Source organism: Ovis canadensis, chromosome 14 (genome assembly GCF_042477335.2).
Source record: "Ovis canadensis isolate MfBH-ARS-UI-01 breed Bighorn chromosome 14, ARS-UI_OviCan_v2, whole genome shotgun sequence".
NCBI classification, from domain to species: Eukaryota; Metazoa; Chordata; class Mammalia; order Artiodactyla; family Bovidae; genus Ovis; species Ovis canadensis.
This window is the reverse complement of record NC_091258.1, coordinates 56,773,997-56,799,017: the sequence shown is the minus strand read 5'-3', so window position 1 is coordinate 56,799,017 and position 25,021 is coordinate 56,773,997. Positions and strand designations below refer to the sequence as shown.

At 55.6% G+C, this 25,021-nt stretch overlaps 1 protein-coding gene and 1 non-coding gene across 16 annotated transcripts; both read left to right on the top strand.

Annotated features, from left to right (window-relative positions):
- The first annotated feature begins 2,409 nt into the window (after positions 1-2,409).
- On the top strand, positions 2,410-2,516 carry LOC138419870 (U6 spliceosomal RNA). Its single transcript, XR_011249121.1, has one exon. It is a non-coding gene; the product is annotated as a U6 spliceosomal RNA (small nuclear RNA).
- A 5,266-nt stretch (positions 2,517-7,782) lies between these two features.
- Positions 7,783-24,800, top strand: SLC7A10 (solute carrier family 7 member 10). Of its 15 annotated transcripts, XM_069549025.1 has the most exons (13): positions 8,953-9,123; positions 14,393-14,537; positions 15,961-16,082; positions 18,312-18,516; positions 20,629-20,780; positions 21,276-21,401; positions 21,474-21,627; positions 22,343-22,466; positions 22,552-22,655; positions 22,997-23,093; positions 23,293-23,442; positions 24,024-24,201; positions 24,494-24,800. In XM_069549025.1, the coding sequence occupies exons 5-13, from the start codon at positions 20,660-20,662 to the stop codon at positions 24,706-24,708; spliced, it is 1,269 nt and encodes a 422-aa protein (XP_069405126.1). In that variant the 5' UTR covers positions 8,953-9,123; positions 14,393-14,537; positions 15,961-16,082; positions 18,312-18,516; positions 20,629-20,659; the 3' UTR covers positions 24,709-24,800. The 15 variants fall into 15 exon arrangements, with proteins under 15 accessions (XP_069405118.1, XP_069405120.1, XP_069405127.1 ...); XM_069549021.1 differs by having other exon boundaries at positions 8,967-9,123; positions 22,997-23,442; positions 24,444-24,800; XM_069549017.1 differs by lacking the exons at positions 14,393-14,537; positions 15,961-16,082 and having other exon boundaries at positions 7,783-9,123.
- The last annotated feature ends 221 nt before the right edge of the window (positions 24,801-25,021 follow it).

Sequence of the window (25,021 nt, the reverse complement as noted above, 5' to 3'; positions counted from 1 at the left end):
ATGAGGAGCATCAGGTCCAGCAGGGAGGGAAGTAGTAAGGAGAGGGGCAAAGTGGGCCCAGAAGAGGCACGCGGTCCCATCTGGGGACCAGGAGGTCTTCCTGGAGAAGGTGGTGAGCAGGCTGACTCACGAGCAACACAGAAGCAGGAAGGTGTGTGTGAGGGGGAGCAGGCCAAGCAGATGGCATGGGCAAGGCAAGATGGGGACTGACATCTAAGCATGCAGAGCCTGGCACAGTGGCTTTAAGGAAGGTGACCGCACATCCCAGATTGCTCAGACATCCAGTTAACGCCCTCTCATCCTTCTGTAATTACTAATAGCACCCCCTTGCATTTTCAAACGGACCCAGTTTGGACTGTTAGTCAAATGGCCTCCCTGGATTTCCCTGGTGGTCCAGTGGTTAAGAATCCGCCTGCCAGGGGCAGGGGAATGGGGTCGATCCCAGGTCCAGGAAGATCCCACATGCCTTGGAGCAACAAAGCCTGTGTGCCACAACTACTGAGCCCGCCTGCTGCAACTGCCGAAAGCTGCTTGCCTAGAGCCCATGCTCCTCACCGAGAGAAGCCACTGCAAGGAGAGGACTGTGCGTCACAGCTCCTGCTTGCTGCAACTAGAGAAAGCACAGCCATGGACACCCAGTGAAGACAAAGATACATAAATGCATATTCTTTTAAAAAAAGAAAAAGAAACCTGTTCTTTAAAAACAATTTTTTTAATAAAAAAATAAATGGCCTCCCTGCTGAAACTGAGCAGGGAGACTTTGGGATGGGGGAGAGAAATTTGATTTGCATTTTGGAGAAATCTTGGGGTGATGAAGAAGCGGCCGTCAGCCTGGAGGAAAGAGTGGGTGGTGGAGAGTACTGGCGAGGCTGGTGTGGAGGATGGAGAAGTTAGAGCTCCGGGAGTGGCGACCGAGATAGGGATCGCAGGGTGGGCGAGGGCTTGGTGTCCTGACACACCCTTCATGTGATCATTCTAGAAGCACCGAATGTGCAGGCTGAGCCCTCAGCTTTGGGCACAGGGGTCCCTGCCATGGACCCTCACACCACGGAGAGCCAGAATGTCACCAGCCCAGAATACAAAGATGTTGTTTTTAATTTCAGTCTCACAGAATATTTTAAAGTTTGGTAACTAGCTGAACAAAGGTGAACTGTGAGAGAGGGGCAAGAGTAATACAAGGGCCCCCCTCCCAAGGCCAGAAGATGCTGGGCTAAGGAGTGGTAAGTGTGTGTGTGTGCACATGTGCATGGGGCAGTCATGACCCCTGCCCTGGGAAACTAGAAGAGACAATGCTTTCACTTAAAGTTGGTGGCCTCAGGTCACCAAGGACAGTGTCCTGGTTTTCCTCTAACTGTGCTTTCTTCATTGTCTATTCCATAGTGACCTTAGGAGCTGGGATTTAAACTAAATATTTAGGCATGCGTATGTGGAGCCTTTGTTTGGACTCCTGCCAGCGTCCAACCAGTGTTAGGGCTAGACATGGACAGTGGCTGTCCAGGGGCGTGCGGAGACTGGAGACAGAAAGCATGGAGAGGCAGAGACAGCCCCGTGAGACAGAAACAGAACAGCCGCCTAGAACCACCCACAAGGAGATGCTGGAGACTTAGGGAGGGGTTTGGGATCAGGATGGCAGAAACCAAGGAGAAACAGGCTGCCTGAGCAGCCACCCAGGCTGGAATGTAAGTGGCAGGAGAAGGGAGGTTAAGGCCAGAACAGGTAGGGAGGTACCGAGCAGGTTCAACACCCTTGAGGAGCTGGTGGAAAAAGAACTGGCCCAAGGACACCCCAGCTCAGATCCTGTCCCATCCAGGGATGCTGCAAAGGACACGCTTAATGTCCTATTCTTATTGAAGTGAGCACAACCTACATATGAAATATTGCACACATCCTAAGTGTTTTGCTTGATGAATTTTCACAAACTGAACATATTCATACACCCAGATCAAGAAACAGAACACCAACAACACCCCAGATTCCCTCCCTTGCCCCTCACCAGTCACCACCTCCAAGACACCTCTGTCTTAACTTATAGCATCATACATTAGTTTAGCTGAAAATGTTATATCACATTCAGCTTATTTTGTTCAATATTATGTCTATAAGGTCTATCCAGGTTGGGGCATGGTAGTAATTTGTTCATTTCCTTTGCAGTACAGGCAGGACTCCAGGATTTGAATGTACTGCGACATATTTATCCATGCTACTACTAATGGTTTCCTGTTTGGGGCTACTGCGAAGAAGGCTGCTATGAATAGCATTATAGGGACTTTCCTGGCAGTCCAGTGGTTAAGACTCCAATTCTACTGCAGGGGCACAGGTTCTATCCCTGATCAGAGAAGATCCTGCATGCCCCACAGCATGGCCAAAAAATAAACAATAAAACAGCTAGTTCTTTTAAAAATAATAACAGTGCTCGCTTCGGCAGCACATATACTAAAATTGGAATGATACAGAGAAGATTAGCATGGCCCCTGCGCAAGGATGACACGCAAATTTGTGAAGCGTTCCATATTTTTTATAAAACTCCTAGAGGAGAACATAGGCAAAACACTCTCAGACATAAATCACAGCAGGATCCTCTATGATCCACCTCCCAGAATTCTGGAAATAAAAGCAAAAATAAACAAATGGGATCTAATTAAAATTAAAAGCTTCTGCACAACAAAGGAAAATATAAGCAAGGTGAAAAGACAGCCTTCTGAATGGGAGAAAATAATAGCAAATGAAGCAACTGACAAACAACTAATCTCAAAAATATACAAGCAACTTATGCAGCTCAATTCCAGAAAAATAAACGACCCAATCAAAAAATGGGCCAAAGAACTAAATAGACATTTCTCCAAAGAAGACATACAGATGGCTAACAAACACATGAAAAGATGCTCAACATCACTCATTATTAGAGAAATGCAAATCAAAACCACAATGAGGTACCACTTCACACCAGTCAGAACGGCTGCGATCCAAAAATCTGCAAGCAATAAATGCTGGAGAGGGTGTGGAGAAAAGGGAACCCTCCTACACTGTTGGTGGGAATGCAAACTAGTACAGCCACTATGGAGAACAGTGTGGAGATTCCTTAAAAAATTGCAAATAGAACTACCTTATGACCCAGCAATCCCACTGCTGGGCATACACACCGAGGAAACCAGAATTGAAAGAGACACAGGCACCCCAATGTTCATCGCAGCACTGTTTATAATAGCCAGGACATGGAAACAACCTAGATGTCCATGAGCAGATGAATGGATAAGAAAGCTGTGGTACATATACACAATGGAGTATTACTCAGCCATTAAAAAGAATTCATTTGAATCAGTTCTGATGAGATGGATGAAACTGGAGCCGATTATACAGAGTGAAGTAAGCCAGAAAGAAAAACACCAATACAGTATACTAACACATATATATGGAATTTAGAAAGATAGCAATGACGACCCTGTATGCAAGACAGCAAAAAAGACACAAATGTGTATAACGGACTTTTGGACTCAGAGGGAGAGGGAGAGGGTGGGATGACTTGGGAGAATGGCATTCTAACATGTATACTATCATGTAAGAATCGAATCGCCAGTCTATGTCTGACGTAGGACACAGCATGCTTGGGGCTGGTGCATGGGGATGACCCAGAGAGATGTTATGGGGAGGGAGGTGGGGGGGGGGGGTTCATGTTTGGGAACGCATGTAAGAATTAAAGATTTTAAAATTATAAAAAAATTAAAAAAATTTAAAAAAATAAAAATAATAACAATGTTATAAACATCTGGCAGTGCAGTTGTATCTCTGTTTCTGAAAGGTAGCCGTGAGTGTATCTTTGCCTGGGCTCTCCAGAAACAGCCTGAGGTCACAGCTTAGGTGGTATTTCTTAACCAGAGTGTGAAATCACAGGGAATCAAGAGTGAGGGTAGAGACTCCCCTGGTGGGCCAGTGCTTAAGAATCCGCCTTGCAATGCAAGGGGTGTGACTTGTAAGATAGCACATGCCTCTCGGCAAAAACATAAAACAGAAGTAATACGGTTACAAATTCAATAAGGACTTAAAAACGAGGGACTTCCGAGCTGGTCCAGTGGTTAAGAACCCACCTTGCAGTGCAGGGGATGTGGGTTTGATCCCTGGTTGGGGAACTAAGATCCCAGATGCCGTGCAGCAACTAAGCCTGCCCTCTGCAACTACAAAATCCACGCACTGCAATGAAAGATCCCACATGATGCAAGGAAAATCCTGCGTGCTGCAACTAAGACACAGCCAAATAAATAGTTTAAAAAAAAAAAAAAGACTGAGGGGAAGGGAAGTGAGGCAGGGAAGGCAAGAGAGCCAATATGAGGGTGAGTTTCTGAACTGGCTACAGCTTGCCAAAAGCATCTGATTGCTGGGCCGGTGGGACCCTCTTGCAAGAGGCTTTATAATGAACAGGACTCGTGACAGCCCATCCAGGATGAGGAATGGCGGAGAATGTGTCCACTGGTTACCACCTGCCATCATCAAAAGTTAGGCCCAAGTATGTTAATTCCTCTGCATTTTGGGTTACAAATGTGTGGGTATCGGTTTCAACCCTCATGGTCTCAGACCTCAAGGGATAGCAGAGAAGACCTGAGTGGGGGTAACGGTGATGGGAGGTGTCCGTAGGTTGTACTTGAAAAGGAAAAGAAAGTAGCCAAGGGCTTCACAGCAAGGTGAGGCTGGAGGACCCGAGGTGGAAGCTGGCAGGTGTCTGATATAGAATGGAGATGCTGGGCCATAGGGATTTAGTGCCTGTGTGCATGGGCAGTCAGTCATGCCTGACATTTTGTGACCCCAGGGATTGCAACCCACCAGACTCCTCTGTCCATAGAACTTTCAAGCAAGAACACTAGAGTGGATTACCATTTCCTTCTCCAGGGGACCTTCCCAACCCAGGGATGGAACAAACCTGCGCCTCTTGCGTCTCCTGCATTGGCAGGCAGATTCTTTACCAGCTGAGCCACCGGGGAAGCCCATAGCAGTTTAGAAATACTGCCAAAAAGGCTTCCAAGCTGGTGTACCGAGGCACACTCCCTCCACATCCTTGGCGACAGTGGTGTTTACTTTTAAGCACTGTGATGGACGTGCCGTGGTAGCTCATTCTGGTTTTAATTTGCATTTCCCTCATGGCTAATGAGATTGAACACCTGTTCAAGAGTTTACCAGCTATTTGGACATGCTCCCTTGTGAAGCACCTACATAAGAAGTCTTTTTCCTACTAATCTGTAGTTTTTTTTAAGATACAGGTCCCTTATCAGATATATGTACTGAAATAACTTCTCTCAAAGGTGGCTTACTTTTCCCTCTCTTAATCATGACTTTTGATTAACAGAAGTTTTTATTTTTTAAGGAGTCAAATATATCACTCGTTTACTGACCTTGCCTTTTGTGTCCTGGGTAAGGCAATGAATCTATTCTTTCCTCTAAGTCTTCTTTTAGCAGCCTGGTTGCTTTACCTTTCACGAGTTCATTCAGCTTTCATGCGCACATCCATGGACTTGGTTTTAGGGTATAGTGTCAGGCAGAGATGAAGGGTTTTTTTTGTTTGTTTTCCAATACGGACACTTCATTGATTCAGCACCATTTTATGAAAAGTCCGTCCCATTTCTCTCCCCTGCTCTGTGATGTCAACTTTGTGGTAACAAAACAGGAGTCCAAAAATGAATGAGTCTGTTTCTCATTTTCTATTCTGCTCCTAGTTGATTTGTTTATCCTTGCACCTGTCTTCCTAACTGCAGTGTAAGTCCTCCAGCTTTGTTCTTCTTCATCTATGTTTTAAAATCAGCCACTTTGCTAAACTACCTGATTAACCTTGAGTCATAAACATAAATGTTTTGTATAATATAAGTGTTTTTGGATTTTCTATCCAACAGTGTTACATATAAATGACAGTCGTATGTTTTCCTTTCCTATCTTCATACCTTTTTTATTCTCTTCAGGTTGGCTTCTTTCACTTAATAACATGCATTTAAGTTTTCTCCATGTTTCTTCATGGCTGATAGTGCATTTCTTTTTAGTGCTAAGTATTATTCTCTTAAGGGATTCCCTGGTGGTTCAGACAGGAAAGAATCTACCTACAGTACAGGAGATTTGGGTTTGATCCCTGGCTTGGGAAGATTCCTTGGAGAAGGGCATGGAAACCCACTCCAGTATTCTTGCCTGGAGAATCCTATTGACAGAGGAGCCTGGTGGGCTACAGTCCATGGGGTCGCAAAGAGTCAGACACGACTGAGTGACTAAGCACAGCACACATTATTCTATCATCTAAACTGTAGATGTACCATTCACCTACTGAAGGACATCTAGATTACTTCCAGGTTTTGACAATTCTGAATAAAGCTGCTATAAACATCCATCTGAAGATTTTTGTGTGGGCATGAGTTTTCAACTCCTTTGGGTAAATAAATACCAAGGAGCACGATTGCTGAGTTGTATGATAAGAGTATGTTAGTTTTTTAAAAAACTGCCAAACTATCTTCCAAAGTGGCTGTACCATTTTGCATCCCCACCAGCAACCAGTAAGAGTTACTGTAGCTACACATCCTCGACAGCATTTGGTGTTGTCAGTATTTCAGATTTTAGTCATTAAAAGGTTGTGTCTTATCACTTCTTTTTCTTGCGTTATTGCACTGGGAGGACCACCCTCCCAGTACTGTATAGAAAAGAGTGCTAACTAACATTCCTTCTCATCTCCAGTCTCAGTGGGAAAGCAATCATTTCGCCATTGAGCACGAAGTTACTGAATGGGTTTTGTTTGTTGTTTCCTGTATTTTGGAGAGTTTGGTAAGATACCTTTATCAAATTGAGAAATCTCCTTACTGTTTCTAATTTGCTAACAGGTTTTTTGGTTTGTTTAAATCGTAGAAGACTGTTTTCTGAATCTTTTGAGAACATCCTATGATTTTATTTTTTCCTCCTGTTAATGTGGGGCCTTATATACCTCTTGTCATTTGGATGGTAAACCAATCTTGCCAACTTTTTTTCCCATCAGGGTTTGCAAGTTCAGGTGTATTCCACTAAAATGACCTCCTGAACTGTGGCCCTGGAAAACAAAATGCAAATTCCATTCTGCGCAGTGCCCTAGGGTCAACCCCCCTCCACCTCCTGAAACACCGACTCCACATTTCAAGGACCATGAGAGGCTCACCTTGGAAAACCACAGGCCCCTGGCCCGTGAGGCTCATGCCAACCCTGGAGGGACCCTCTCCCAACAGACTTTATCGTTGCAAGGCTAGCTGGGTGCGGAGAGTCGAACAGGTCAGACCCCAGCCCCCATCACGCGCGACAATTAAAAAGTCCCCAGAGCTCGCGCCGCTTGCCCTCACCCCACCGCCCGCGCGAGGCTCCTTTAAGAGAGTCCGCGCTGAACGCGTCTCTGGGGCGGGAGGCTGAGGGCGCCAAGAATGCGGGACTCCGACGGGAGCGCGAGGGCTGCAGCCCCGCCGGGCGGCCTCCCCCTCCGCGTCCCGCCAGGGTCGTCCCACGCCTACTCCCAGGTCCCCACCCCCGGCTTCGAAGGTCCCCCTCGCCTGCAACCCCGGTGCACCGCCACGCTGGCAGCCCGACGCTCCGCGCGCAGCCCAGCGCGGGGCCAGACCCCGCCCCACCCCCGTCCGCCCGTCGGAGGCCGCGGGCGGGGGGAACGCAGGTCGCCCGGCGCGGCTCATCCGCATTCAGGGGACAGCGCGTCGCGGCGGCCGCCAGGAAGGGACAAAGGCTGTTCCGCCGCCGGCCGCACCGTGCCAGACTCTCCCCTCCCGCCGCCCTGGTGGCTCCCGACGCGGCCCCCCTCGTGTCTGCTCCGCCGGGCCGGGCTGCGCAGTCCTGACGGCTTCCGGGAGGAGGAGGCAGCGGCAACCTCCCTTGGACTCTGCACACCCGACCCCCGCCTGTGACCCCAGAGGCCAGGGTCCCCTTCTCCGCGTCTCCGGGGCAGTTGAGCTGGCCTCGTGTCCTGGTGCTGGCTGGACTGCGCGGGGCCTTCGCCAGAGACCCGAGTTCTGGTGCACCGAGCCCGAATTCTCACCTGTGGCCAGGCGTCTGAGGATAGAACCTGCCAGGCTCAGCGCAGAGCCGGGCTGGGCGGAGAGCGAGGGAAGGTGGGGTTTTGAGCCCAAGCCCTCCCAGGCCCCCCACGAGGCACTGGGTCCCCTCTGGTTGGCCGTTGAGGGCTCCAAAGTCTTCACCCCGACCCCGTCTCCCCAGACTTTTGATGGCGTGGGCTTAGGGTCTCCTGACCCCTTCGAGGGGATCCCGGACACAACCTATACCCCTTGGAGAACTGTAGCTCCTACACCCTCCACCCAGCGTCTGTCAGGAGGCCAAGGCGGCATGGGAAAGGGCTTGCGCCTGGCGCAAGCCACTCGGTCAGCTCCCTTTTCTATCCCGGGAGCTCAGCGTCCACCCGGAGAATGGGCCCAACCTCCATCCCTCTCCTGGCACTCGCGCTCTAGGAACCCGTGCCAGGATGTAAGGGGTCCGGCAGCGCTGGCGCACAGGGGATCTCAGCACACAGACGGCTATGATGGTGGCCAGCTTCCTTCAGTCTCCTTGAGGGCAGGGACAGTCCTGCCTTTGAGCCCTGCTCCCCTACCCCCACCCCAGGAATGGCTGTAACTCAGGCAGCGGGAAGACCCACTTCTTAAGCCTTCTTGGGTCTGGGAAGTTCTTCCTAAGTCTGCCCCAAGTCCTCTCCTTCTTTCCAGGCCCGGGATGGGACGGGGAGAGCCACGGGGAGGGGGGGAGAGTTCCCTTTAAGGAAGGTGGGGGAGGGGGCTGCCGGCCGGTCTTCCTTCCGCCCCTCCCCGGCCCCCGCCGCCGGGGCTCAGGGCCCGGGCCCCGCGCCCGCGCATGCGCCCGCCTGTGGGCGCTGTCCCGGCTGCGAGGGCGGCGCGCACCGACAGCCGGACGGACAGGCGGCCGGTCGGACCGACGGGGCAGCGCGGGGAGCGGGGACGCGGCGGGACAGCGACATGGCCGGCCACACACAGCAGCCGAGCGGGCGCGGGAACCCGGGCCCTGCGCCCTCGCCCTCCCCCGGCCGGGGTCCCGGCCCGGGCACCTCGGAGCGGGTGGCGCTCAAGAAGGAGATCGGGCTGGTGAGCGCCTGTACCATCATCATCGGTGAGTGGGACCGGGGCGGGCGGGTGCCTGGGGCGGTGAGGCCTGAGGCGGACAGCGGCTTGGGACAAGGAGCACCCCTCTCCGGGTGCGCCTAGCGGTCCGCGACGGTGGACCATGGATGAAGGATGCACTCCCGCGGCACATGCGGCGTCTCCCTTCACACCCCAGCCGCAGAGTTCCCAAGTGGCCCGAACTTCAGCGCTCTAAAGAGGTGCAGGTCCCATCCACCGCTGGAATCCTCCTGCCACCCTTATTTCTTTAAACTTCTGCAGGGCAGTTTCTCTCAGTCTTATCATCTCTAACATGTGGTCCTGCCTTGAGTGCAGGAGCCTTGCCAAGTGAGCGGACACTGTAAGCTGGCCTCCTGCTAAGGCCCCCCCAGTTCTGGGTCTTGTTGCTCCAGCAGAGTTCCTACGGTGTGCAGGGTCCAGGTGCCATAGCGTGTGAAGGATTTATTCTTCCAAAGCAGGAGGGACTGTGGGTAGCCTGGACAGGTAGAAACAGCCCAGAGTGGAAATGGGTTCAGAGAATGTAATTAGTGCCAAGATTTGCAGCTGGACCCTGGCGCAGGGGGGCGGATCAGCAGTGATGGGGTGGCTGAGTTGGGGTGGGCAGATCCCACCTGCAGAGAGGCTTCCTGGGCTGGGACCCCACTCGCATCCTCTCTGGCCCAGCTTCCCCACCTGAGAATGAGTGCATACATCCTGCCCACATATGGGGACTTCTGGGTAGGCAGAGGGCTCAGTGCCCAGTGAAAACAGTGGTGGGATTTTCTTCCTGCTGTCCCAAGTCATGAACACGGACACCTCAGGAACTGGCTAACCCAGACCTGTGTTCACACAAGGTGCTCCAGACACCCTTGTGGGAGGAGTCTGTTCCACCTCCAGTGTCCCAGGAGACACGGACTGGAAGGATGAATGGAGTGGACTTCGACTGCTTTCCCTTTATCACCTGCTCATGCTTCCCATCCCCAGTTAGTGGGAGCTGCTTGTTCATCCTCGGATCCCTGGAGATGGAAAAAGCTGGGGGCTCAGGAGGACAGTCTGGGGTCTTCACTTCCTCCTCCGCTGCCCGCCCCCGCCCCCGCACTGGAGCTCCTGGGCCAAGTCTGGGGTCTAGCTCTTGCTCAACCCCCACACTCACACTGAGAGTTGCCCCAGGACACAGCCCCTGTGCAGATACCCCTCTGTCTCACCCCCTTGCACCTGGAAAGGTATCTTCTAGGGGCTGATCCTGATCTGGTCTGGAGCCCTTCTTGACCTCGAGTGCCCCTGTCCGTCTGCTGAGAGGACAGGCTCCTTCCAGGGATTCAGTCAGAGTACTGGCTAGAGCTTTGCCCTGACCCACACCCTCTCCAGGAGCTGTGCCCCCAGCAAGAGGAAGCCAACACATCGTGGGTGGACCAGGGAGTCCAGAGGCTGACCAGCTACGGTGCCCAGAAGGGGCAGAGAGAGACGTGATTCTTCCTGGGCTGCCTCAGCTAAACCCAGAATCCTCGAGCATAGACCTACTCTGCCTTCTCCCCGTATCCCATCCCCACTCCCCTGAGTCAGGCAGAGGCTGCTGGCTCATCTCGCCTCCTGAGAGGGCCCTGGTGGTGATGGTAGGAGCAGATGAGGCTAACTCAGCAGGAGTTTTTCTGTGCAGCACGGGTCTGCCCTCCCAGCTTCCCCACCTCTCGTGCCATTTTTGCTGTTCAGAGCCACTGTTCCCTTGGCCTCAGACCTTGAAGACTGAGCTGGGCTTTAGGAGTGACTTAGCCAAGGGTGGCAGACTCAAAAACAGAGCCCAGATGATCTGACCGCAGCCTAGGACACTCAGGGGTGGTCCTATAACCCTACTTGGGGAGTTTTGAAGGGTTTCAGCAGGTGGGAGGCTAGCCTGGGCAGAAAACAGACAAGGGGAGAATGGACCTGTTTCAGAAGGTGACAGACGAGGCAGGTGTGGGCTGAATCACTGCACCACCATCTCCCTCCTGACACCCTGAAGGTCCCCTCTTCACTGTTCCAGGGGCCACATCTCCCACGTCTTATCCCACGTTCCTGCTCTGGGGAGCCTGGTCAGAGTAAAAAATATCTTCAGAGAGTCCTATTTTAGCCTAAAAAGTCTTGAGAACTTTATAGCCTTCTTCATAATCTTTCTTGTTTGTTAGCAGCTACTCTTCTTATCTCTAAAACTTCCAAATACTCTCCCAGAAGAACCTATAATTCTCTCCCCTTGCAGCCCCTACCTCAGGCTGAGTAGGGCTTTGGGCTGGAAAAAGACTCCACCTAAAACGTGCTTAGGACCACTGAAGCAAGCACAGCTGGAGGGGAATAGGGAACCAGCCTGGAGGAAAAAGAGTCCTCTGGGGCCGGAGCTGTGCAAGACATCACTACATCCATCTATTCAGAAAACCACGCCTGGCTACATTATGAAAACACGGTCTCCCTTTATCTCACGTGATTGCCCACCTTGCAAGATGGGAATTTTCATACCACTTTATAGATATAGAAACTGCTGTTGAAAGTTAAATGATCCTGCTGCAAGGGGTGGACTTGCTATTTGGAACCAGAATTGGACTCCTCTCCCAGTCCAGCGTGCTTCTTCGCACTGCTGTGGTGCAGGGCAAAATCAGAGCCAGATTCAGAGCCCATGATAGGGGAAGGTTGAGGATTAAGCTGGGAGCTCATCCAACCAAGATTTACTGAACTCCTCACTCTACTATAAATAGACAAACAGGTGGACAGAGAAATCTCCTGTGACTCCTCACCCCCACCCAAGGCTGTATGTACAGGATCCCTTGTCCTGACTCAGGGACCGCAAACAGCTACCTCCCCAATTCATGCCCAAGGAGGGACTGTGCCCAGGTTCAGCAGAGTGAGAACCACCTGGGTCTGCTGACCAGGCTGTCCTGGCCTCCACTGTCTCCCTTTGACCCAAATATCTGGCCTGTGTTTGTGGATCAGGCTCAAGTGTGTTCTGGGGCTCTGGGGTCTCCTTTCTGAACCCCATCTCCTTAGGAGCCAGTACCTATGCATCCAGCTGTGGCCAGGTCCCTCCATTGTCTCCGGGGCTGGAGATTCTGGGCTGCTCAGAATAGCCCTCTTCAGAACCCTCGCCCACCAGCCTGTCTTTGCTTCACCATAGCCCCAATTTGCAGATGAGAGAAGTAGGGACCTGAGGCTGCCACCAGCCCAGGGTCAGATGCTTTTGGTGTGCTCTGGAACACCCTTGGGGGCTGAGGCAGCTCCAGCCACAAGGGTGGGGCTGGCCAGCACCGGTCATGTTCATGCATCTATTCAACAGTTAGGTACCAAACAGTGCAGGGCCCTGTTCTAGATGCTGGAGGCACAACAGGGAACAGGACAGACAAACCCCTATCCTCCTGGAGCTGACGTTCCAGCGTGAGAAGTCGAAGAGCAAACAGGATAAGCCACCTGAGTGTTTAGCTGACGGGGTCATGATTACATGCTAAGGTGAGAAGATGATAGAGAGAGGTTTATAGATAGGAGATGAGTCAGGCATGGGATGGGGTCCAGTCTTTGTGGGTCTTGCAGCCATAGTAAGGACCTTGCCTCTTTTTCTTTGTCAGATGGGAGCCCGAGGAGGGCTTTGAGCAGAAGAGGGATGGCGTGGGGTGGAGTAGGACGGAATAGAACAGGATGGCATGGCATGACATGGCCTGGGGCTTACTCTGGGGGAGAGGCTGCGGGCAACAGGGGCTGAAGCCGGAAGCCCAGTCAGGAGTCACCGGGGTAAGAGATAATAGTGGCAGAGAGCAGGGTGATGCTAATGGAGGTGCTGAGAGGAGGTTCAGTCCTGGGCATGTCTCGAAGATTGAGCCAAAGGACTTGTGATGAACTGGATGAAGGATATGGCCGAGTAGAGTCTAGGTGATAGCGAATTGGAGCCTGAGCAGCTGGGGGCCTGGTTTGCCATTCATTATCTGGGAAGACTGTGAGATGAGTAGGTCCAGGGAAGAGAGTCATGTCCTTCTGCTCATCACCCTTTCAAAAGGAAAGTGGGTCAGTCTGGTGGTACACACTGGCTGATTGGAAATTTCAGGCATGTCTTGGAAATGTCCCCGCTCACCTCCCTGGAGTTTTGCCACGACTTCAGCGGGCACCTGTGTCCCCCAGAGGGGTGCCTGACACGTGCTCACCACCAGGACACTGGGAGGCAGAGGCTTCACTCAGAGCAATAGCAAGGCCCCCAAAGCGGGGCTCTGGCTGCTGACCCCAGGGTGTTGAGGTCCCCAGGGGCTCAGGTCTCCATAGGCCAGCCTGGGTGGCTGGGTGTCTCCAAAGTAGACAGCAATTAGGACTACCCATAAACACTTCCCAGGACCTCTGAGGTAGCAGACGGGATGAGTATGGAACCACATCACTCCCCCATCTCCCCATCTTACAGATGAGAAGGTTCAGAGAGTGGAGCAGTTGTCCACAGCCCCCCACCACAAGGGACCTAGGGTTTGAATTCAGATTTAGGGGTTCTCAACTAGTCGTTGGCCCTGCCCATGGTCCCAGGACATTTGGGACTTACCAGCAGGAATTTTGAGTTCTTCCCTGGAAATCTCACAGGTCACATCCTAATGGGGAGGTGCTGGGACTCATTGCCCAGTGCAAGGGAAGGAGGCCTGGCCCATCGCCAGTCCCTGACAGGGCCCAGGAGCCCCGGAGCTGTTCTCTGTCAGGCCAGCAGGCCAGTGTGGCAGAAGGAGGCCCCGTCATAGCCATGCTCACTGAAAAGATGGGCATATGTAAAAGGACCTAGGCCCTAGGCCTTTTAGGGGGCTCAAACTCCTCATCTCAGCAGGTCAGGGCATAGTCCCTGCCCTCTGGGAATGCAGGGTCCACCCAGGATGGAAAGTAAAGTAATCACTTCCTGGTCATCCTCCAGGCACCATGGGAGAGGAGGAGGGGCCATATTATAGAGATCATGGTGGGAGATCAGGGAGGGCTTCCTGGAGGTGGCCAGTGAGCTGGGAAGAGACCTGCCACAGGGGAGGACAGAGGGCCCTGAGCAGGCCGTGTTTCCTCTGGCAGCTGTGCAGGACACATCCATCCTGCCCAGCAGTACCTCTGCCAAAGTCAGGGTTGCCCCAGCCCTCTGCTGCCCCCCGAGCCCCATGGCCCTTCCTGGCAGAAGAGGAACCTGAGGCTTAAAGGGAGCAGCACAGGCCTGAGGTCACACAGCTGACTCCTGTTCAGGGATGGGGTGGTGGTGACAGGACCACACCGACCCCTCCCTGAATCAGACTCTGCACATTCCCCCCACACACACCCAGGGCAGCCAGCCCCTTCCACCGGCACGACCTTCGTGGTCTACCCCGGCGACCTCCATAGTCGGCCACTGCCTCCCAGAAATAGGTCAGCACGCACTGCAGCAGCCGGGGGAACAATGGCCCTTTCTTCATTCCTCCACGGAGCCGGGTAAGCCCCATCAGGCCAAACATCTTAATGTGATAAAAACCACCCAGCTCGGGCTGAGGGAAGAGGGCCGGGAGGATACTGGAGGGGGGGCCCCTGGTCGGGGGGACTCATCCTCACCACCCTCCTGGGAGCTCTGGCCCTGCCGAGGACCCATGGGGACCGCAGAGCAGCCGTCCCATTGGGTAGATGGGAATATGGAGGCCTCGGAACACACATTCCTCCAGCCCATTGAGACAGCTGACCAGGTGCTCAGCAGTATCCCCCAGCCCATCCCACCTTCCATGGTCCCCACCCTTCCTCCGCTTCCTCCAGAGCAGGATCCCCCAAAGGTTGGACTTGTCCACTGTGCTTAGTCACTCAGTCATGTCCAACTCTTTGCAACCCCATGGACCGTACCCTGCCAGGCTCCTCTGTCCGTGGGGATTCTCCAGGCAAGAATACTGGAGTGGGTTGCCATGCCCTCCTCCAGGGGTTCTTCCCAAACCAGGGATTGAACCCAGGTCTTCAGCATTGCAGGCAGATTCTTGATCAGCTGAGCCACCAGGGAAGCCCATGAATACTGGGATGGGTAGCCTATCCCTTCTCCAGGGTCTCTCTCCGACCCAAGAATTGAACCAGGGTCTCCTGCACTGCAGGAAGATTCTTGACCAGCTGAGCCACCAGGGAAGCCCAGACTTGTCCCCTGCTGCTCACCAAATCTTGCAGAGCTGATTCTGCCGGGCCTGAACATGGGGCTGAGAAGGGAGGCCTGAACCCTCCACCACCAGGAACGATAGGCATCCCTTACGGCTCTGTGGTCCCTTCTCCACACCCCTAAACATCCGCTGCTGGAGGCGCACTCCTCAGCAACATCCCTCCTTCTTGCCCTCTGCCCTTCATCTAGCCTTTTTGCTCCTTGCATAGCCCCATCCCACCCACATGGTACCAAGAGCAGCCAGTGGACCTCGATGGGGTTTTCTGCCACCTTCCAGCGCAGACCCGGGGCAGAGGCTGGAGGATGTCCAGGCCTGGAGGAAGAGGCCCCCAAAGACCTCAGACGCCTGCTGGCACACGTGTCCCTTTGAGCCATGGGGGGAGAAGTCCTGCACTGTAGCCTGAGGCCATGTGTCTGAAACAATAGCAATCTCTACCCCCGGCCCATCCCCCAGTTCCCAGCATCCAAGTCTCCAACCAGTGGGCAATGACTAGTGATATGTCCCTTTCAGATCCCAGCCTTGGGAGATGAGGTGCCAGGTGTGGCTTCCCCAAGGGCTACCCTGGTGAGGCCCTGTTAGGCTGAATTGTTCAGGGTGGTGGGGGCCCCCACGGTGGGGTGGGGGCGCCGCATGGCTCAGGGCCCTGGATGCACCCAGCTCCTTCCAAGGCCACCCAACCCCCGCTGGCTTCCAACCTCCTTGGCTTTTGGCAAATCCTGCTCCACCAGGTCCTGAGAACAGAGGCTGTACTACTGGACAGAGTGAACTCAAAGACCCTTTAGAAACCCGAGAGCCCATGGAGGCCCCGGGCCCCATGGTGAATGAAGGAGGTGGCCCTTCTCCCCTGGAGGCAAGCTGAGGGCACAGCCTACCTGGGGGGAGGCTGGGAGACAGGAATTCTTTCCTCCTTATCTGGATGTGTTTGGGGCTCCTGGGATGTGACTGGAAAGCCAAGCGGGGCATCGTGGCCATCCAGACTGGAAATCTGTGTCGGCCGGGTGGGGGTGGGGTAGGACTGTGAACAGGGAATCCATGCAGATGGGCGGCCCCAGCTGTGTCCTCATCCAGACCCGCCTGTGGGCCCTGCAGGTGGAGCCGGCAGACTCTGCCCTCATGGTCGGGCGCTCCCCACCTGGGCCCCAGCAGATGGGGCCATTTGAGGAGGGGCTGAGGCCCAGGTCCCAGCAGTGTGACTTTTTATTCATGTGGCCTGTGGGTGTGTATGTGCTTGCGTGCTCAGTTGTATTCGACTCTTTGTAACCCCTTGGGCTGTAGCCTGCCAGGCTCCTCTGTCCATGGGATTTCCCAGGGAAGAATACTGGAATGGGTTGCCATTTCCATCTCCAGGGGATTTTCCTGACCCAGGGATCGAACCTGTGTCTCCTGCATTGGTGGGCGGGTTCTTTAGCAGCTGAGCCACCAGGGAAGCCCATGCCCTGTGGGTTCTGGGGTTATCTCCTCTTGGGCAGGCCCTAGTGTACATCACCAGTGATACGACTGGATTCATTAGCACAGATGATGAGGGCCAGGTCACCCAGTACATTGTCCTCTTTGCCCTAACTGCCAGGGAGCTCAGGGTTAAGTGGGCGCTAGGCATTTTGCTCATTCTGGGAGCCTGCTCTGCAGCCTGCGGCCTGGCTTTCTGAGGGTCTCCCCCTGTTCTGCTCCCAGACCCCACGAGTCAACAGAGAGCCCCACCCTGACCAGCGCCCATCCTTCCAAGACTCAAGAGTCAGTCCAGGGGCAGGCCAGGCTTTTTGTGACCCATGACCTGCCAGATTCCACTGGCACCCAAACCTAGAAAGCCAGCCACCCCCTCTGCTCCTGCCCAGAGTCCCCTTCTGGGAGGGCCGAGTGGAGACAGCTGCATCCACTTCACAGATGAGAACACTGGTCCCTCACATCGGGGCACCAGTGCCATTTTGGACCTCAGGCCATTCACTCATCCCGTAGTTTGCGCAACAGATGTGTATTGACCACCTACTATGTGCTGGAGGCCCTAGGTGAGGTTTCAGACAGTACACACAGAATCACCCGGAGATGCAAAGACCGTCTGGATGCAGCTGTGAATGAGCTGAGGCTTCCTGTACAGTACTTCACGGAATCCTCACTACAGCCCTGTCGTGCAGGCAGGACTCTGGAGGCGACCTGAGCTAGGAGAGAGTCCTGGCTTTCTGAGCCCCCAACCAGGACTTCCCACTGTGGTCCTGGGATTTGAGTAGTAACTCCTGTTTGCAGCCAGTGGCTGCTCCCAAGGGAGAGGCATCTGTGCCCAGACCCCAGGCTGAGCCAACCGAGTCCTGCCAGCCTGCCACCGTCCACCCCATCCCTGAAAATGCACCAGGTCCTCCCCCTCACCCCACTGCCCTTTGCCCAGAAGCTGAACCATTTTAAGAACACCAGGAAACCAGATCTCTTCTGAGTCTGTGTCCATAGTCTGGGTTCTAGGTCAAAGAGGAGCCCAGCAGGCAAAGGGCTCTCTGACAGGGAAACAGGAGACGGAAGATAAAGAGAGTATGGAGCAGGGTCTGGAGCTGTGAAGAGGGAGGGGGAACCTCACCAGCTGGTCAAGGAGGGCTGGAGGAGGTGCCAGTCCCCAAGACACTGTGAGTTTGGATTTCGGCCAGTAAGAAAGTGGCAACAGTATCATGGTCAAGGTCTTGCTTTAAGTAACCGGCTCTGCTAGCAGACGGGGAAGAAGGAGGTGGCTGGAGGCTGACAAGCCTGGAGGCCTTGGCCAGCATTGAGGGGCTGCGCTTGGACCCTTTGGGGAGGCACCGGAGTGGCTGCCACTGCTTGGGCTTGGCCCACCTCGTGAGAGTGAGAGGCAGAGGAATTTGGAGCCTGTCTGGACAGACAAAGGTGTCACTGCCCATGTCAGGGGCTGGGGAGGGGAAATGAGGTGGCCAGAGTGGGGCTTACAGGGTCTGAGGGGCCCGTGGCATCCACATGCCTCCAGGCCCCCCTGCAGGGAGCAGCCCAAGCTCCCCTCCTCACTGCAGCATCTAGAGCTGCACAGAGAGGCTGGCCTGCTGGGGGCACCCCAGACCTGACCCCTCCCTACCTTTCCCCACTACAGGAAACATCATTGGCTCGGGCATCTTCATCTCCCCCAAAGGGGTCCTAGAGCACTCTGGCTCTGTGGGTCTGGCCCTCTTCGTCTGGGTCCTGGGTGGAGGCATCACTGCCCTGGGCTCACTCTGCTATGCAGAGCTGGGAGTGGCCATCCCCAAGTCTGGCGGGGACTACGCCTATGTCACTGAGATCTTTGGGGGCCTGGCTGGGTAAGTGTGGGGCTCCAGCAGCTGGGGGTGGGGACAGCCTCTCCAGAACCGATGGCCTGCTGGGCGCTGGACCCCAGTATCCTCTTCTGCTTCTCACATCCTGGGGAGGTCATGGGAGTGGGTGGAGGGAAGGAGGGAGTGTTGGATGGCCTTCTAAGGCTAGGGTGTGTGGGGCCAATGCCCATGCCACTCCAGCCAGACACTAGCTGGCCCCTGACCTCTCTGTGCTACCTTTTAAATAAGCCTCACCTCCCTCCCAGGTGTTTACAGGTGAGAAAGTCCTTACTATGGAAACCTCTAGATGCTGTCAGCATGCAGGCAGTGAGGGGCATGATATTCCTATTAATGCTCTGCAAGAACTTTTCTTTAAATGACTTCTAGTTTTCCTTTAGTCACCACGAACGTTAGCTAAGCACTTGCTGCTTGCTGAAGGCCGGGACGCAGTGATAAAAGGGTCCAGCCCAGTCGTCAAGTTGCTTACAGTGCAAAAGGGAAACCCCTCCAATGTGATCAGGACCAGGAGGAGCCTTGCTCTGAACGTGTAAGAGGTAGCTGCCCAGTAGCCAAGAAAATAGCTGCCCACCACCCGGAGGAGGCTGCTGGAGAAAACACGTTTGCGCTGAGGCTTGAAGGGGGAGGTGGGGATTTTTTGGCCAACCAGTGAGGAAGGATGGGGTGCATGTACAGAGGGTGGTGGCCTGGGCGCTTAAGCTGTCTTCCGCAGCCAGAAGCGAGGTCACATCCACGGCAGACACCAGCGCTTGGCGGGGACTCGGCAGCCTGTGGGTGGAGGGGAACCCAAGCTCCATCTAGCTGAGCCATGCTGAGGGCCTGAACAAAGGTCCAGGAAGATTCCAGAACCATTTAGGGGTCCAAATCGCAGGGACGTGGTGGCCGGTGTGGCATGCGGGAGGGGTTTAGCGAGACTCCACCGATGGGGGTTCCTGATCAGGAGGGGGAGATTTCAGGCTGGGGTTTGTCACTTGGGTGGGATCTTCGGCACACGTGGGAGATGCTCAGTCAGGCCTTGGGTGGGGTGTCTGGAGCACAGAGAAGTCTAGGCTGAAGAACTTAAAGGGTGGTTCTGAGCGATGTGGTCAGGGGCCTTTAAGAGAATGGAGTGTGGCAGGGCGTGCACACTCCTCTGGGTGTATCTGGGAGTGTTCTCTGGGGAGGAGGTCCTCAAAGGGGCCTGGGACCCACGAAAGCAGAAGAATCATGCTGTGTGGCTGGAATACTCGAGAAGATGGGAGAGGAGGGCCCAACCCCCACCCCAGGGACACCTAACACTGAGTGGGTGGGCGGCTGTGCAGAGGGGAGCACCCAGTATGAGAGGGGGGCCAGGGTGCTAGGATGTCCCAGAAGTGAAAGGAGTGGGGCGTGGGGGGAATGTGTACAGCAAGGAGTAAGGAGGCAGGGCCACAGAGCAAAGGCCAGGACCAAGAGGAAGCCACTGAGCTTGGTGCCCCAGAGGCCACTGGTATCCTTAGATAAGGCAGTGCCCACCTTCAAGGTGGGGTGGACAGGCGTCCAGCACCACCCCCACGGACAGGTGCTGCCCTGGGTGCAGCCAGAGCCCCCAGGAACAGGTCAGGTCTCACTCCCACATGGACGCCCTGCAGAGGGGAGTTTCTGGCAGAAGGGACCTGAATCCTTCCCACCCTACCAGGGTGCTTTGCAAGGTCTGGTCCCTTGGGGCTCACAGCTCAGAGTCAGCCGTCTGTAGCCACAGGGCTCTGCTGGGGACTACTTCTAGAGCCAGGACTGGAGGTCCCAGGAGAGCCCAGCCCAGCTCAGGAACAGCCTGGGGCTGAGGACCTTTTCTAAGGTATCCTTAGAAAAGGGGTGGGTTCCCTAGTCGCTCTCCACACCTGCCCAAAGACAGCCCATAGCCGTGTGTGCTGTACAATCATCTCTGTTGAGACAGTTCATCAATAGAGCAGAGACCTCAACAAGGTGGGCCCTGCCTCCCTAGACCGAAGCCGGCCTCTGGGCGCCCACAGCAGCCCTGGGTACCAGGACTCAGGGTGCAGCCCCGCTCCCCACACCTGGGCCCACTTGGCCCTGAGGGTCCCGGGAGGCCCGCCCCACTCGGGCCCTGGCTCATTCCAGCTTCCTGCTGCTCTGGAGCGCCGTGCTCATCATGTACCCCACGAGCCTGGCTGTCATCTCCATGACTTTCTCCAACTACGTGCTGCAGCCGGTGTTCCCCAACTGCATCCCGCCGGCCGCCGCCTCCCGCGCACTCTCCATGGCTTGCCTGAGTGAGTGCCCAGTCGTGGGGGTGGGCAGGGCCTCTGTCCCCAGGACCCGCCCTGCAGGGGAGGACTTGGGGGTTTGCCTTTTTTTTTTTCCCCAATGTGGACCATTTTTAAAGTTTTTATTGAATTTGTTGCAAGATTGTTTCTGTTTTATGCTTTGGCTTTGGGGCCTGGAGGCTTGTGGGATCCTAGCTCCCCACTCAGGGATTGAACCCACACCCCTGCATTGGAAAGCTGAGCCTTAACCACTGGACCACCGGGGAAGTCCCCTGCGGGAGGACTTTGGGAGGGGGCATCCCTCCAGCTGCCAGCCCCCCGTGAAGCTGGCCTCGACCGGGGTGGGGGGGGGGCGGGGGGGCGGGGGGGGCTTCTGGCACTCGGGCTGCTGCATGAGACACCCCGTCCTGCAGCTGGGGCTGGACTTGGCCGTGGCCCACCATGAGAGGCTCAGCCTCGGGTGCCTGCTCACCCACCCGCCCTCCTGTCCTTCCTCTGCAGTGCTCTTGACGTGGGTGAACAGCTCGAGTGTGCGCTGGGCCACGCGCATCCAGGACGTGTTCACCGGCGGGAAGCTGCTGGCCCTCTCACTCATCATTGGCGTGGGCTTTGTCCAGATCTTCCAAGGTAGGGCCGGGCGTGGGGCTGGGCGCAGGGCCAGGGAGATGATGCTGACCCTTGGCCTCCGGACCCCCCCAGGACACTTCGAGGAGCTGAGGCCCAGCAACGCCTTTGACTTCTGGATGACGCCATCCGTGGGCCACCTGGCCCTGGCCTTCCTCCAGGGCTCCTTCGCCTTCAGCGGCTGGAACTTCCTCAACTATGTCACAGAGGAGCTGGTGGACCCTCGAAAGTGAGTGAGGCATCAGCCTAGCCCTGGGAAGTGGTGGGAGAGGCGACCTCCCCACACAGGCCCACAGTCAGCTATGGCCAGCAGGGCTGGTAATCAGCCTGGCTGCGCTGCTGATCCCCACGAGAGGCTCTGGAAAGGCAGGCGGGAGGCCTGTGTTCCAGCCTGACCCTGCTCTGTATGGTTGTGGATGAGTCACGGCCCCTCGCTGGGTCTTGGAAACACTGAGTCTCATTGTCTCCCTGTAAACGGATCCAGCTATGTGCTTGGCCAAAAAATTACACATGTGCACACAACATGGTCCCTAGAAAAGAAGCCAATGGTTCTGTCTGATGCTCGGCTGGGACCTTGACGGTGAACAGTTACAGCTGGGGCTGGGGGTGGGGGATGCTGATGCGAGTCCCCAGGGACCCTGGCCTGTGGACTGAGCTCTGAGGACACTCTGAGGAGCTTCAAAGCTGATTTTGGCTGTATGCAACGTTCTTTTCATGTGCAGACATGAGATCCGCCCCCTCCCCCAGGATATTAGTGGCTCCTCCTCCTACCAGGCCGTGCAAAGGCTGGGCTGCAGAGTGGTGGGGAGACAGACAGATTGCAGGGCTGTCCTCTCCCCTGCCCCAGGGCCCCCCAGGAGATGGGGCCAAAGCCCCGTACCACCCTGAGGCCCCACCCCAGCCCCGCAAGAGCCAATGCTGACACGCTCCACCACTGTCCCCAGGAACCTACCTCGTGCCATCTTCATCTCCATCCCCCTGGTGACCTTTGTGTACACCTTCACCAATGTCGCCTACTTCACTGCCATGGCCCCCCAGGAGCTGCTGGCCTCCAATGCCGTGGCCGTGGTGAGTGGGGGCCCCCGCCTGGTCCCTGGCTCCTGCCCGGCCCCCGCCCCACCTCACGCTCCGCTTCTCTTCTGTGCCCACCCAGACCTTCGGGGAGAAGCTGCTGGGCTACTTTTCTTGGGTCATGCCCGTCTCCGTGGCACTTTCCACTTTTGGAGGGATCAATGGCTACCTGTTCACCTCCTCCAGGTGACCAAGCTGGAGGGAGGGTGGTCAGGGTGAGGCCAGGCCACCGCCCTTGTGCATGGGAGCAGTGCTGGGGGAAGGGAGATCCCGCCTGGTGGAGCCCGCCTGAAAGTGGGACGAGGAACTCCCGGGGAGCAGAGACCTGATCCCACTTCTGAGGAACAGGAAGCAGAAGGGAGGCAGGCTGGATGAGGGGAAAAACTGCCCGGTGGGGCTGCTGGAGCAGGTGGTCAGAGGTGACAGCTCAAGAGGGCCATCAGGTCCAGAGCTGAGGTCGGGCTCTAGCCGGCAGGGAGGCCCTAGGCCAGGCTCATGGCCCCCACCCATCTGTCCCCATCCTCCAGACTGTGCTTCTCTGGAGCCCGAGAGGGGCACCTGCCCAGCCTGCTAGCCATGATCCACGTCAGACGCTGCACCCCTATTCCCGCCCTCCTCGTCTGTGTAAGCTGGGGGACCAGACTGGCAGGGAGGGAAGCCAGGGCCACGCAGCAGCCTGGGTGGTGGCAGGGGGTGAGGCCTGGCCCTGTGGGAGGGGAGGGCCGGGCTCACCGACGTCCTGGACCGAGCTGGCCAGCCCAGGGCCCCTCCTGGGCTGACGGGAGGCAGGTGGGAGCCAGCCCTCAGCCCGGTCCTCTCCCAGTGCGGGGCCACGGCAGTCATCATGCTCGTGGGAGACACGTACACGCTCATCAACTACGTGTCCTTCATCAACTACCTCTGCTATGGTGTCACCATCCTGGGCCTGCTCGTGCTACGCTGGAGGCGGCCGGCGCTCCACAGGCCCATCAAGGTGAGGCCGGGGAAGGACTGGCTGGCTCACGTGCTGGAAGCAGTCAGGACTTCCCCTTTACCCATTTGGGCACCAGGGGCAGCGATGGCAGCAATGGGGAGGCCAGCCTTTGCCATGTGCCCGGCTCTGCCTGGGGCCCTGTGTGCACTGGCGTATTCAGTCCTTAAGCAGCCCTGTGAGGTGGGTGCTGTGAATACTCCCACTTCATGGACAGGAAAATAAGGCTAAGACACGGTCACAGAGGATTCCACGAGCCCACACAAAACAGAAGCCCCGAAAGCGAGCTAAAAGAAAAGTCCTCCCATTTGCATATCAATCCTTGAGCTGGAGAAGTAAGTGCTCAGTGCCTGAAATGTGGAACACTGAAAATCATTCACCTACAGCCAAGTGCGAGCGGCCAGTCCACGTACAGTCACTGTGGGGAGCTCAGAGGCACTGAAGTTGACAAACCCTCAACAGTTGGGCCAACTGGGCTCCTCAGGTCTCAGCTCCCAGGAAATGGCCCGAGACCCCCAGGGTTGGGGGTTGGGCAGGAGAGCTGGGGTGGGGGGTGTCCTGCACTGCCGCTTGCTGTCCCCCAGGTGAACCTCCTCATCCCCGTGGCGTACTTGGTCTTCTGGGCATTCCTGCTGGTCTTCAGCTTCATCTCGGAGCCCATGGTGTGTGGGGTAGGCGTTATCATCATCCTCACGGGGGTGCCCGTCTTCTTCCTGGGAGCATTCTGGAGAAGCAAACCAAAGTGTGTGCACAGACTCACAGGTGAGCTGAGCAGCTCCCCGAAGGGGCGGGGCCTGGAGATAGGATCCTCTTTGGGGTTTGCCCTAAAGCAGGGATCTCCTGGCAGCCGAGGTGGCCACACAGGGCCCAGCTACCACCAGACGTCTGTCCATGGCGTGGCTCACGTGTCTGGGTCCCGCGTGCAGAGAGCAGCTCCCTGAGGACCCGTGTCCCACGGGGTCAGACCCCAGCGTCCATGTGTTGGTCTGTCTGTCTGTCCTCAGAGTCAGTGACACGCTGGGGCCAGGAGCTGTGTTTCGTGGTCTACCCGCAGGGCTCCCCAGAGGAGGAGGAAAATGGCCCCTGCCAGCCCTCCCCACTGCCTGCCACGGACAAGCCCTTGAAGACACAATGAGACATTTGTGGAGCCTGAAGCAGCTGTTTCTGTTTACATGTTGTTTATTGAGGAGGTGTTTTTGCAAAAAAAAAAAAAAATTTTTTTCCTGGGGAAAAATAAAAAGAGCTCTGACTCTTACAAGGGCTTGGTAAGGAAGCCCTGAAGATGTGGACTGGGTCCCCTGTCAGCACTGCCCCGCTAGCTTTTCCTGGAAAGATCTGTGCATAAAACAGGGCTGGTGGTGCACCTGTCTCAGGAACTTGTTGGGCCCCCCTGGGCTGGGGGCATGTGTGGAGCTGGCTGGAGCAGGTGGCCTGGTTGGCTCGGGAGGAGGCTCTTGACTTTTGGGGGGTTCTGATGCTTGAGCCAGACACTCCTTCTTTGGGGTTGGCACCTTGGGGTCCAGGGCCAACCCTGCCCTACAGACGTGGAGGACTGAGAACTGGCTGGGTATGCCCCTCTCCC